Raw genomic sequence first — 12341 nt, forward strand, 5'->3', positions numbered from 1 at the left:
AGGGACCGGCTCCTCTGAGCGATCCTCCTCCTCCAGCTGGGCAATGAGCTGTCCTTTGTGAGCTTCCCAATGCACAGCCCCCTCTGCCTGCACAGCTCCACCAGGTCGCTCTTAAGGCGCATGGCATACATCTCCTTGCTGGCCACTCGCAGGTCTGGGTGCTGGTTTCCAGGAAGAACCCCTAGTGTGCCAGCCCTTCTCCAGGTCACCACCTCTCTCCCAGGGTCGAGCCTCAGACTGCTCCGCCCCTGGGACTGCTCCTCTCTGAATCTTCAGCACACCTGGTCCTGTCAATCCCCCTTTGTTTTACTGCTCCCCAGTCACTTACTGCAGGAAGCGCCATCCACGGGGTGCAGTAGATCCCGCCGCTGCCACCAGTTGTCACGGAGTGTGGGGGGAGTCAGGGCCCTGCACCCCCGGGTTTCTGCGATTCACTGTGACTCTCAGCCAGCCAGTAAAATGGAAGGTTTATTGGACGACAGGAACACAGTCCCAAACAGAGCTTGTAGGTACAACCAAGACTCCTCAATCAAGTCCCCTTGGGGGGGGGGGGGTCAGGGAGCTTAGACCCCAGCTTTGGCATTCCCTCTGTTTCCCCAGCCAGCTCCAAACTGAAAACCCGCCTCCAGCAGTCTCCTCCACCTCCCCCCAGCTCCTCCTCCAGTCTTTGCCCAGTTTCCTGGGCAAAAGGTGTCACCTGGCCCCAACCCCCTCCTGGGCTCAGGTTACATGCTCAGGTATCATCCCTCAAGTGAGGTCACACCCTGGAATCCCATCACCAATGCAGACAGTCCCAAAAAAACTCCCACACAACATTCCCAGGTGTGACATTATTGACATAAACTGGGACCGTCTAGATCATTGTTGCAACCAAGGTCCTGTAGTGGCACCCAAATCTTGTATAAAGGGGGTCAAATGGGGTGTCTAGGACAAGGTTATGGTTTACTGGTTATGATTATGCTGTCTATATGTGTGTATCAGTTTTGTAGTTAAAGTTATGAATATTGGCTCTATACTGTCTGTATGGCAAACTTATGCTATGCTTCTGGGTGACATCCCAGACAAGCTGAGATTAGCTCTGCCTAGCCTGCTTGATGGCCCATTAAGGACCATCAGCTATACAATGGACCCATTGAGAGAAGTCAGATACGCCTTGTAACTCAGCAAAGTATGCAGGGACTGGCCCATGTGACTCCAGACTCCATTTGGCTGTAATTTTCCACAGTAAGAACAAGGAGGTGTTCTTATTCCTGGAAAAGACTATATAAGGCTGATGCCTCATCTCCATCTTGTCTTCAATCCTGCTTCATACCTCTGGAGGAACTTTGCTACAAGCTGAAGCTTTGAACAAAGGACTGAGGACTCATCCCAGCGGGGGATGTATTCCAGAGATTTGATTTGAACCTGCAGTTTATTCCATCGCTGCTGCAAGCCTGAACCAAGAACTTTGCCATTACTGTATGTAATTGATTCCATTTAACCAATTCTAACTCTCATCTCTATCTTTTTCCTTTTATGAATAAACCTTTAGATTTTAGATTCTAAAGGATTGGCAGCAGCGTGATTTGTGGGTAAGATCTGATTTGTATATTGACCTGGGTCTGGGGCTTGGTCCTTTGGGATCAGGAGAACCTTTTTCTTTTACTGGGGTATTGGTTTTCATAACCATTTGTCCCCATAACGAGTGGCACTGGTTGTAATACTGGGAAACTGGGGTGTCTAAGGAGATTGCTTGTGAGACTTGCGGTTAGCCAGGGGGCGAGACCGAAGTCCTCCTAGTCTGGCTGGTTTGGTTTGCCTTAGAGGTGGAAAAAACCCCAGCCTTGGGCTGTAACTGCCCTGTTTGAGCAATTTGTCCTGAGTTGGCACTCTCAGTTGGGTTCCACCAGAACCGCATTGTCACACCAGGTCAATCCACCCCACTCCTTACTCCATCACAAGAGGTCAGGGCTATGATAATAGTGCCAACATGAGAGGAAATAACAGAGGAGAGCAGACATGGATCCAAGAGTGAAACCCTCGAGCTTTTTTTGTCCCATGCAGTTCTCATTCATTGAACTTAGTGGTCAGTGATGCAGCATCAGCTTCTAGTGAGGCTGCTGAATTTTTTAATGTAATTCAAAGCATCTGTGTATTTTTCTCTGCATCAATTCATTGATGGCAAATTTTGAAGCAACATCACAGAATCATAGAATATCAGGGTTGGAAGGGACCTCAGGATGTATTTAGTCCAACCCCCTACTCAAAGCAGGACCAATCCCCAACTAAATCATCCCAGCCAGGGCTTGGTCAAGCCTGACCTTAAAAACCTCTAAGGAAGGAGATTCCACCACCTCCCTAGGTAACCCATTCCAGTGCTTCACCACCCTCCTAGTGAAAAAGTTTTTCCTCATATCCAACCTAAACCTCCCCCACTTCAACTTGAGACCATTACTCTTGTTCTATCATCTGGTACCACTGAGAACAGTCTAGATCCATCCTCTTTGGAACCCCCTTTCAGGTAGTTGAAAGCAGCTATCAAATCCCCCCTCATTCTTCTCTTCTGCAGACTAAACAATCCCAGTTCCCTCAGCCTCTCCTCATAAGTCATGTGTTCCAGACCCCTAATCATTTTTGTTGCCCTCCGCTGGATTCTTTCCAATTTTTCCACATCTTTCTTGTAGTGTGGGGCCCAAAACTGTACACAGTACTCCAGATGAGGTCTCACCAATGTCGAATAGAGGGGAATGATCACGTTCCTCAATCTGCTGGCAATGCCCCTACTTATACAGCCCAAAACGCCGTTAGCCTTCTTGGCAACAAGAGCACACTGTCGACTCATATCCAGCTTCTCATCCACTGTGACCCCTAGGTCCTTTTCTGCAGAACTGCTACCTAGCCATTCGGTCCCTAGTCTGTAGCAGTGCATGGGATTCTTCCGTCCTAAGTGCAGGACTCTGCACTTATCCTTGTTGAACCTCAACAGATTTCTTTTGGCCCAATCCTCTAATTTGTCTAGGTCCCTCTGTATCCTACCCCTACCCTCCAGCGTATCTACCACTCCTCCCAGTTTAGTGTCATCTGAAAACTTGCCGAGGGTGCAGTCCACGCCATCCTCCAGATCATTAATGAAGATCTTGAACAAAACCAGCTCCAGGACCAACCCTTGGGGCACTCCGCTTGAAACCGGCTGTCAACTAGACATGGAGCCATTGATCACTATCCGTTGAGCCCGATGATCTAGCCAGCTTTCTATCCACCTTACAGTCCATTCATCCAGCCCATACTTCTTTAACTTGCCAGCAAGAATACTGTGGGATTCTGTGGATCCTAGCATGACTACGCCACTGTAATGATGCTGGCTTTGGTGGGACACTTCTGAGAATATCAATTCAGGACAAATGGCTTAAAGCAGGGCAGTTACAGCCCAAGGCTGGGGGGTCCTTTGCACACCAAGGCAAATCGAACCAGCCAGACAGAGAAGACTTCGGTCTCACCCCACTGGCTAACCACAAGTCACACAAGCAATTCCCTTAGGCACTGCAGTTTCCCGGTATCACCACTAGTGCTACTCGTTATGGGGACAAATGGTTTTGAAAACCAATACCCAGTAAAAGAAAAAAGATTCTCCCAAACCCAAAGGACCAAGCCCCAGACCCAGGTCAATATACAAATCAGATCTTACCCACAAATCACGCTGTTGCCAATCCTTCAGAATCTAAAATCTAAAGGTTTATTCATAAAAGGAAAAAGATCTAGATGAGAGTTAGAGTTGGTTAAATGGAATCAATGACATACAGTAATGGCAAAGTTCTTGGTTCAGGCTTGCAGCAGCGATGGCATAAACTGCAGGCACAAATCAAGTCTCTGGAGTAAATTCCCAGTCGGGATGGGTCATTCAGTCATTTGTTCAGAGCTTCAGTTTGTAGCAAAGTCCCTCCAGAGGTATGAAGCAGGATTGAATATAAGATGGAGATGAGGCATCAGCCTTTTATAGTCTCCTCCAGGTGTAAAGACACCTCTTCCTTCTTACTGTGGAAAACTACTACAAGATGTATTGAGAGCATAAGCTTTCGTGGGTAAGAACCTCACTTCTTCAGATGCATCTGAAGAAGTGAGGTTCTTACCCACGAAAGCTTATGCTCCCAATACTTCTGTTAGGGTATGTCTACACTACAAAATTAGTTCGAATTTATAGAAGCCGGTTTTATTGAAATCGGTTGTATACAGCCGATTGTGTGTGTCCACACAATAAAATGCTCTAGGTGCTCTAGTCGGCGGACCGCGTCCACAGTACGAGGCTAGCGTCGACTTCCGGAGCATTGCACTATGGGTAGCTATCCGACAGCTATCCCACAGTTCCCGCAGTCTCCGCCGCCCCTTGGAATTCTGGGTTGAGATCCCAATGCCCGGATGATGCAAAACAGTGTCGCGGGCGGTTCTGGGTACATGTCGTCAGGCCCCTCCCTCCCCCGTCACAGCAACGGCAGACAATAGATTCGCGCCTTTTTACCTGGGTTACCTGGGTTACCTGTGCAGACAACATGGAGCCCGCTCAGCTCAGCTGAGCTCATCGTCACCATATGTCCTCTGGGTGCCGGCAGACGTGGGACTGCATTGCTACACAGCAGCAGCTGCTAACTGCCTTTTGGCGGTAGACGGTGCAGTAGACTGGTAGCCTTCATCGGCGATCTGGGTGCTGCAGCCGTGGGGCTTGCCTTTTGGCAGTAAATGGTGTATTACGACTGTTAGCCGTCCTATTACAAGTCGGGTCATCGTACGTTAGCAGAGTCTTCCCTGAGCAGCCGATTGTGCAATAGGCCTGAAGACCATCGTCATACACCGCCCCGTATTTGCTGCCAAGCACCCAGAAAGATGCCGAGGGCTATCAGTCACGCTGCACCGTCGTCTTAAGATGTAAAAAATAGATTTGCTCTGTATTCATTTGCTTCCCCCTCCCTCCGTCAAATCAACGGCCTGCTAAGCCCAGGGTTTTCAGTTTAATCTTTGGGGGGACCATTCTGTGTGACAGTTGTTTGTGTTTCTCCCTGATGCACAGCCACCTTTCTTGATTATAATTCCCTGTACCTGTACCTGTACGCCATGTCGTCACTCGGCCCGCCCTCCCTCCTTCCCCTAGTCCGTCAGATACTATGTTTGCGCCACAGCTCATAGAGCCGAGAAGCGCCTTTCGCGCCTTTTCTTTGAATTCCGGGTTGAGATTCCAATGCCCGGATGATGCAAAACAGTGTCGCGGGCGGTTCTGGGTACATGTCGTCAGGCCCCTCCCCCCTCGTCACAGCAACAGCAGACAATAGATTCGCGCCTTTTTACCTGGGTTACCTGTGCAGACAACATACCACGGCAAGCATGGAGCCCGCTCAGCTCAGCTGAGCTCACCGTCACCATATGTCCTCTGGGTGCCGGCAGACGTGGGACTGCATTGCTACACAGCAGCAGCTGCTAACTGCCTTTTGGCGATAGACGGTGTAGTATGAGTGATAGCCATGGGGCTGGCAGCCGTAGGGCTGCATTGCACCAGCCCCTTGCCAGGAGATGGTATATTGTGACTGGTACCCATCATCATCATACTGGTATGGCTGTCAATCATGGCCACCTGGGCAGACATGCTACTGTTTCGATGATGATGGTTACCAGTCGTAATATACTATTTTTTGCCAATTGCCCAATATTGTCTGCTAAGCACCCAGAAGAGGCCGAGGGCGATGCTGGGTGCTGGCGGACGTGGGGCTGGCAGACGTGGGGCTGCATTGCTACACAGCAGCAGCCCCTTGCCTTTTGGCAGATGATGGTATTTTATGATTGGTACCCATCGTCATCGTACTGGAGAGGCTATCACTCATGCTGCACCGTCGGCTGCCACCTTAAGATGTAAAAAATAGATTTGTTCTGTATTCATTTGCTTCCCCTTCCTCCATGAAATCAATGGCCTGCTAAGCCCACGGTTTTCAGTTTAATCTTTGGGGGGACCATTCTGTGTGACAGTTGTTTGTGTTTCTCCCTGTTCCTGTATCTGTACGCCATGTCGTCACTCGGCCCTCCCTCCCTCCCTCCCTCCCGCCCTCCCTCCTTCTCCTGGTCCATCAGATACTAGTTTCGCGCCTTTTTTCAGACCAGGCGCCATAGCTAGCACTGGGATCATGGAGCCCGCTCAGATCACCGCGGCAATTATGAGCACTATGAACACCACGCGCATTGTCCTGGAGTATATGCAGAGCCAGGACATGCCAAGGCGAAACCCGGACCAGGCGAGGAGGCTATTGCAGCGCGGCGACGAGAGTGATGAGGAAATTGACATGGACATAGACCTCTCACAAGGCACAGGCCCCAGCAATGTGGAAATCATGGTGTCACTGGGGCAGGTTGATACCGTTGAATGCCGATTCTGGGCCCGGGAAACAAGCACAGACTGGTGGGATCGCATCGTGCTGCAGGTATGGGACGATTCCCAGTGGCTGCGAAACTTTCGCATGCGTAAGGGCACTTTCATGGAACTTTGTGACTTGCTTTCCCCTGCCCTGAAACGCCAGGATACCAAGATGAGAGCAGCCCTCACAGTTGAGAAGCGAGTGGCGATAGCCCTGTGGAAGCTTGCAACGCCAGACAGCTACCGGTCAGTCGGGAATCAATTTGGAGTGGGCAAATCTACGGTGGGGGCTGCTGTGATCCAATTTGCCAGGGCAATGAAAGACCTGGTGATAGCAAGGGTAGTGACTCTGGGCAACGTGCAGTCAATAGTGGATGGTTTTGCTGAAATGGGATTCCCAAACTGTGGCGGGGCCATAGACGGAACCCATATCCCTATCTTGTCACCGGAGCACCAAGCCACCGACTACGTAAACCGCAAGGGGTACTTTTCAATGCTGCTGCAAGCCCTGGTGGATCACAAGGGACGTTTCACCAACATCAACGTGGGATGGCCGGGAAAGGTACATGATGCTCGCGTCTTCAGGAACTCTGCTCTGTTTCGAAAGCTGGAGGAAGGGACTTTCTTCCCGGACCAGAAAGTGACCGTTGGGGATGTTGAAATGCCTATCGTGATCCTTGGGGACCCAGCCTACCCCTTAATGCCATGGCTCATGAAGCCGTACACAGGCAGCCTGGACAGGAGTCAGGACCTGTTCAACTACAGGCTGAGCAAGTGCCGAATGGTGGTGGAATGTGCATTTGGACGTTTAAAAGCGCGCTGGCGCAGCTTACTGACTCGCTCAGACCTCAGCGAAAAGAATATCCCCAATTGTTATTGCTGCTTGCTGTGCGCTCCACAATATCTGTGAGAGTAAGGGGGAGACCTTTATGGCGGGGTGGGAGGTTGAGGCAACTCGCCTGGCCGCTGATTACGCGCAGCCAGACACCAGGGCGGTTAGAGGAGCACAGCAGGGCGCGGTGCACATCAGAGAAGCTTTGAAAACGAGTTTTGTGACTGGCCAGGCTACTGTGTGAAACTTCTGTTTGTTTCTCCTTGATGAGCCCTCCAAACCCCCCCCCCCGACCCGGTTCACTCTACTTCCCTGTAAACCAACCACCCCACCCCACCCTCCCCTCCCGCTTGCAGAGGCAATAAAGTCATTGTTTTTTCACATTCATGCATTCTTTATTAGTTCCTTACAGAGGTAGGGGGATAATTGCCAAGGTAGCCTGGGATGGGTGGGGGAGGAGGGATGGAAAAGGACACACTGCATTTTAAAACTTTAACTCTTATTGAAGGCCAGCCTTCTGATGCTTGGGCGATCATCTGGGGTGGAGTGACTGGGTGGACTGAGGCCCCCCCACCGTGTTCTTGGGCATCTGGGTGAGGAGGCTATGGAACTTGGGGAGGAGGGCTGTTGGTTACACAGGGGCTGTAGCGGCGGTCTCTGCTCCTGCTGCCTTTCCTGCAACTCAACCATACGCTCGAGCATATCAGTTTGATGCTCCAGCAGACGGAGCATTGCCTCTTGCCGTCTGTCTGCAAGCTGACGCCACCTATCGTCTTCAGCCCGCCACTTGCTCTGTTCTTCCCGCGATTCAGCCCGCCACCTCTCCTCTCGTTCATATTGGGCTTTTCTCATCTCCGACATTGACTGCCTCCACGCATTCTGCTGTGCTCTATCAGCCTGGGCGGACATCTGCAGCTCCGTGAACATCTCGTCCCTCGTCCTACGTTTTCTCTTTCTAATGTTCACGAGCCTCTGCGAAGGAGAAACATTTGCAGCTGGCGGAGGAGAAGGGAGAGGTGGTTAAAAAAGACACATTTTAGAGAACAATGGGTACACTCTTTCATTACAAGGTCGCATATTTCGGCTTGCAGGCAGCCATCATAGGCCACAGTGTTTTGGCTTTTTTAACCTTCTTAACATGCGGGAAAGGTTGCAAACAGCAGCGCATTTCCCAAATCAAGGATGAATTGGGTTGTCCATTTAAAATGGGGTTTCAATGTAAAAGGAGGGGGCTGCGGTTTCCCGGTTAACATGCGGCACAAACACAAGTAAACCACCCCCCCACACATTCACACACGATTCTCTGGGATGATCACTTCACCCCTCCCCCCACCGCGTGGTTAACAGCGGGGAACATTTCTGGTCAGAAGAGCAGGAACGGGCGCCTCTGAATGTCCCCCTTAATAAAATCACCCCATTTCAACCAGGAGAGCTTTCTGGAGATGTCCCTGGAGGATTTCCGCTCCATCCCCATACACGTTAACAGACTTTTCCAGTAGATGTACTGGCCGCGATTGCCAGGGCAAAGTAATCATTAAACACGCTTGCTTTTTTTTGTAATGTTTACAAATATTTACAAAGTTACACTCACCAGAGGTCTCCTGTGTGCCCTGAGGGTCTTGGGTGAGTTCGGGGGTTACTGGTTCCAGGTCCAGGGTCACAAACATATCCTGGCTGTTGGGGAAACCGGTTTCTTCGCTTCCTTGCTGCTGTGAGCTACCTACAGTACCTCCATCCTCATCTTCCTCGTTCCCCGAACCGTCTTCCCTGTGTGTTTCTCCAGTGAGAGAGTCATAGCACACGGTTGGGGTAGTGGTGGCTGCACCCCCTAGGATCGCATGCAGCTCCGCGTAGTAGCGGCAAGTTTGCGGCTCTGCCCCGGACCTTCCGTTTGCTTCTCTGGCTTTGTGGTAAGCTTGCCGTAGCTCCTTAATTTTCACGCGGCACTGCTGTGTGTCCCTGTTATGGCCTCGGTCCTTCATGGCCTTGGAGATCTTTTCTAATACTTTTCCATTTCTTTTACTGCTACGGAGTTCAGCTATCACTGCTTCATCTCCCCATATGGCGAGCAGATCTCGTACCTCCCGTTCGGTCCATGCTGGAGCTCTTTTGCGATCCTGGGAGGACTCCATCACGGTTACCTGTGCTGATGAGCTCTGCGTGGTCACCTGTGCTCTCCACGCTGGGCAAACAGGAAATGAAATTCAAACCTTCGCGGGTCTTTTCCTGTCTACCTGGTCAGTGCATCTGAGTTGAGAGCGCTGTCCAGAGCGGTCACAATGAAGCACTGTGGGATAGCTCCCGGAGGCCAATAACATCGAATTCCATCCACACTACCCCAATTCTGACCCGCAAAGGCCGGTTTTATCGCTAATCCCCTCGTCGGAGGTGGTGTAAAGAAACCGGTTTAAAGGGCCCTTTAAGTCGAAAGAAAGGGCTTCGTTGTGTGGACATGTCCAGGCTTAATTCGGTTTAACGCTGCTAAAGTCGACCTAAACCCATAGTGTAGACCAGGGCTTAGTCTTAAAGGTGCCACAGGACCCTCTGTTGCTTTTTACAGATTCAGACTAACACAGCTACCCCTCTGATACTACAAGATGGAGTCTGGAGTCACCCTCTATACACTGATAGAGTGATATGTACAGCTGTTTGCACACACACACACACCCCAGGTATTCATACATACTCTGGGTTCATTAATAAGTAAAAAGTGATTTTATTAAACACAGAAAGTAGGATTTAAATGGTTCCAAGTAGTAACAGACAGAACAAAGTGAATTACCAAGCAAAATAAAATAAAACATGCAAGTCTATGTGTAATACAGTAAGAAAACTGAATACAGATAAAATCTCACCCTCACTCATAAAATGATGAGTGATGTGGAGAAAGTAGATAAGGAAAAGTTATTTCCTTATTCCCATAATACCAGAACTCGGGGTCACCAAATGAAATTAATAGGCAGCAGGTTCAAAACAAATAAAAGGAAGTTCTTCTTCTCACAGCTCACAGTCAACTTGTGGAACTCCTTACCTGAGGAGGTTGTGATGGCTAGGACTATAACAGCGTTTAAAAGAGAACTGGATAAATTCATGGAGGTTAAGTCCATTAATGGCTATTAGCCAGGACGGGTAAGGAATGGTGTCCCTAGCCTCTGTTTGTCAGAGGGTGGAGATGGATGGCAGCAGAGAGATCACTTGATCATTACCTGTTAGGTTCACTCCCTCTGGGGCACCTGGCATTGGCCACTGTTGGTAGACAGGATACTAGTCTAGATGGACCTTTGGTCTGACCCGGTACAGCCGTTCTTATGTTCTTATGTTCTCAGTGATGTTCCAGTAAGCTTCCTTTTACAGACTCCTCTCCTTCTAGTCTGAGTCCAGGAATCACTCACACCCCCATGCTTACTGTCCTTTGTTCCAGTTTCTCTCAGCTATCCTTTGGGGGTGAGGAGGCTATCTCTTGAGCCAGCTGAAGACAAAATGGAGGGGGCTCCCAGGGGTTTAAATAGACTTTTCCTTGTGGGTGGAGACCCCCTCCTCTCTGCTATGCAAAGCCCAGCTCCAAGATGGAGTTTTGGAGTCACCTGAGCAAGTCACATGTCCCTGCATGACTCAGTTCTTTACAGACAGCAGCCATTGCTCACATGCCACCCTGAACGTCCCCAGGAAGACTTCTTATCTGGGCTGGAGTCTTCCAAGCTCCATTGTCCGTTAAGTGTTTCTTGATTGGGCAATTAACTTGCACATTCCTTTCTCAAGAAGCTGACCAAATGCTTTACGGGGGGAGGGGAGTATGTCTATACTGGAAACTTCAAAGCGCTGTTGTGGGAGCACTCCCGTGGCAGTGCTTTGAAGTGTCAGTGTGGTCACGTGCGAGCGCTCGGGGAGAGCTCTCCCAGCGCTCCTGGTAATCCACCTCCATGAGGGGATTAGCTCTGAGCGTGGCTACCAGTTCTCGGAGCCTATCTACACTAGTGCTTTAAAGCTCTCAGACTTGCTGTGCTCAGGGGGGTGATTTTTCTCACCCCTGAGCCAGCAAGTTAGAGCGCTATCAAATGTACGTGTAGACAAGCCCTAAGGCTACTTCAGAATTAAAACACATTGAGATACAAGTACATAGCCAATATTCATAACTTCAACTACACAAATGATACACACATACAGACAGTATAATCATACCCAGCAAATCATAACCTTGTCATAGACACCTCACACAACAACCTTTGTACAATATTTGCTGCAAATATATAACAGTGGTTGCAACAATGATCTATATGGTCACAGGTTATGTTAATAATGTCACACCATGTTAACTGTGTCACTGCTGATCGTTTCAGCAGGAACACCCGGCCCTGGTGCTTCTTCCATGTCGTTGTGGGGAACAGGGCAGATTTCATAGCCTGGGGGGGCGAGGCCAGAGCTATCCCGGAGCACTTGTATGGAGCAGGTTAACAACACATTGCCAGCCAGTGACAGCAAGATGACACCACTCCCGCAGGGCCCTGATCGGGTCGGGATTTCACACAGCCGGGGGCTTGGTTCCACGTTCCTTTCCTGACACCCCCCGCCGGTGCCAGCCAATCCTGCTAATTAAACTGTCCTCCAGCATTTGCGCTGCCAGGACCTCCCTGGGTAACTCGCTAACAAGTAGGTGAGAGCTCTATGCCCTGACAGGCCCCATACACGGCTCGGGGGGGGGGGGGGGGGAGTGGGGGCTGGTGGGGTAGAGCCGGGGGAGCTGGGATCAAGGACTCCTAGGTTCTATCCCTGGCACTGGGAGGGGAGTGGGGTTTGGTGGTTAGAGCAGGGGGGCTGGGAGCCAGGACTCCTGGGTTCTCTCCCTGGCTCTGGGAAGGGAGTAGGGTCTAGTGGTTAGAGATGGGGGGGCTGGAAGCCAGGACTCCTGGGTTCTTTTCCCATGGCATAGCAAGGCAGATATGTCCCCCCAGGCCAGCTCCCTCAGCTGGTCACTCAGCTTTGAAGCCGGGTGAATTCAGCATCCGGCAGCGTCTTCCTGCCCGGTCACCAGCCCCAGCCAGTCTGGAAAGTGAGAGAAAAACTCTCAGGCAAAGACACCCAGAGCCCAGCTCAGCTGCTTGCTGGCGTGACATCTCTGCTCTTCCTCCAGCTGGTGGCAGGGGG

General features: G+C 50.6%; 1 protein-coding gene across 1 annotated transcript; it reads right to left on the reverse strand.

Annotated features, from left to right (window-relative positions):
• Positions 1-7582: 7582 nt before the first annotated feature.
• On the reverse strand, positions 7583-9700 carry LOC135982821 (uncharacterized). The gene is made up of 2 exons (XM_065591026.1): positions 8791-9700; positions 7583-8194 (listed from the first exon to the last, which is right to left on the reverse strand). Exons 1-2 carry the CDS (start codon positions 9329-9331, stop codon positions 7692-7694), a joined length of 1044 nt encoding a protein of 347 aa, XP_065447098.1. The 5' UTR covers positions 9332-9700; the 3' UTR covers positions 7583-7691.
• Positions 9701-12341: the final 2641 nt, after the last annotated feature.

This window comes from Chrysemys picta, chromosome 4, assembly GCF_011386835.1.
Source record: "Chrysemys picta bellii isolate R12L10 chromosome 4, ASM1138683v2, whole genome shotgun sequence".
Taxonomy (NCBI): domain Eukaryota; kingdom Metazoa; phylum Chordata; order Testudines; family Emydidae; genus Chrysemys; species Chrysemys picta.

Excerpts from the sequence above, each read along its gene's own strand:
- LOC135982821 (XM_065591026.1), bottom strand. The coding sequence starts at position 9,331 with ATGGAGTCCTCCCAGGATCGCAAAAGAGCTCCAGCATGGACCGAACGG. Across the intron at positions 8,195-8,790 it reads GGGCACACAGGAGACCTCTG|CTGCAAATGTTTCTCCTTCG; the intron begins GTGAGTGTAACT and ends CTCCTCCGCCAG.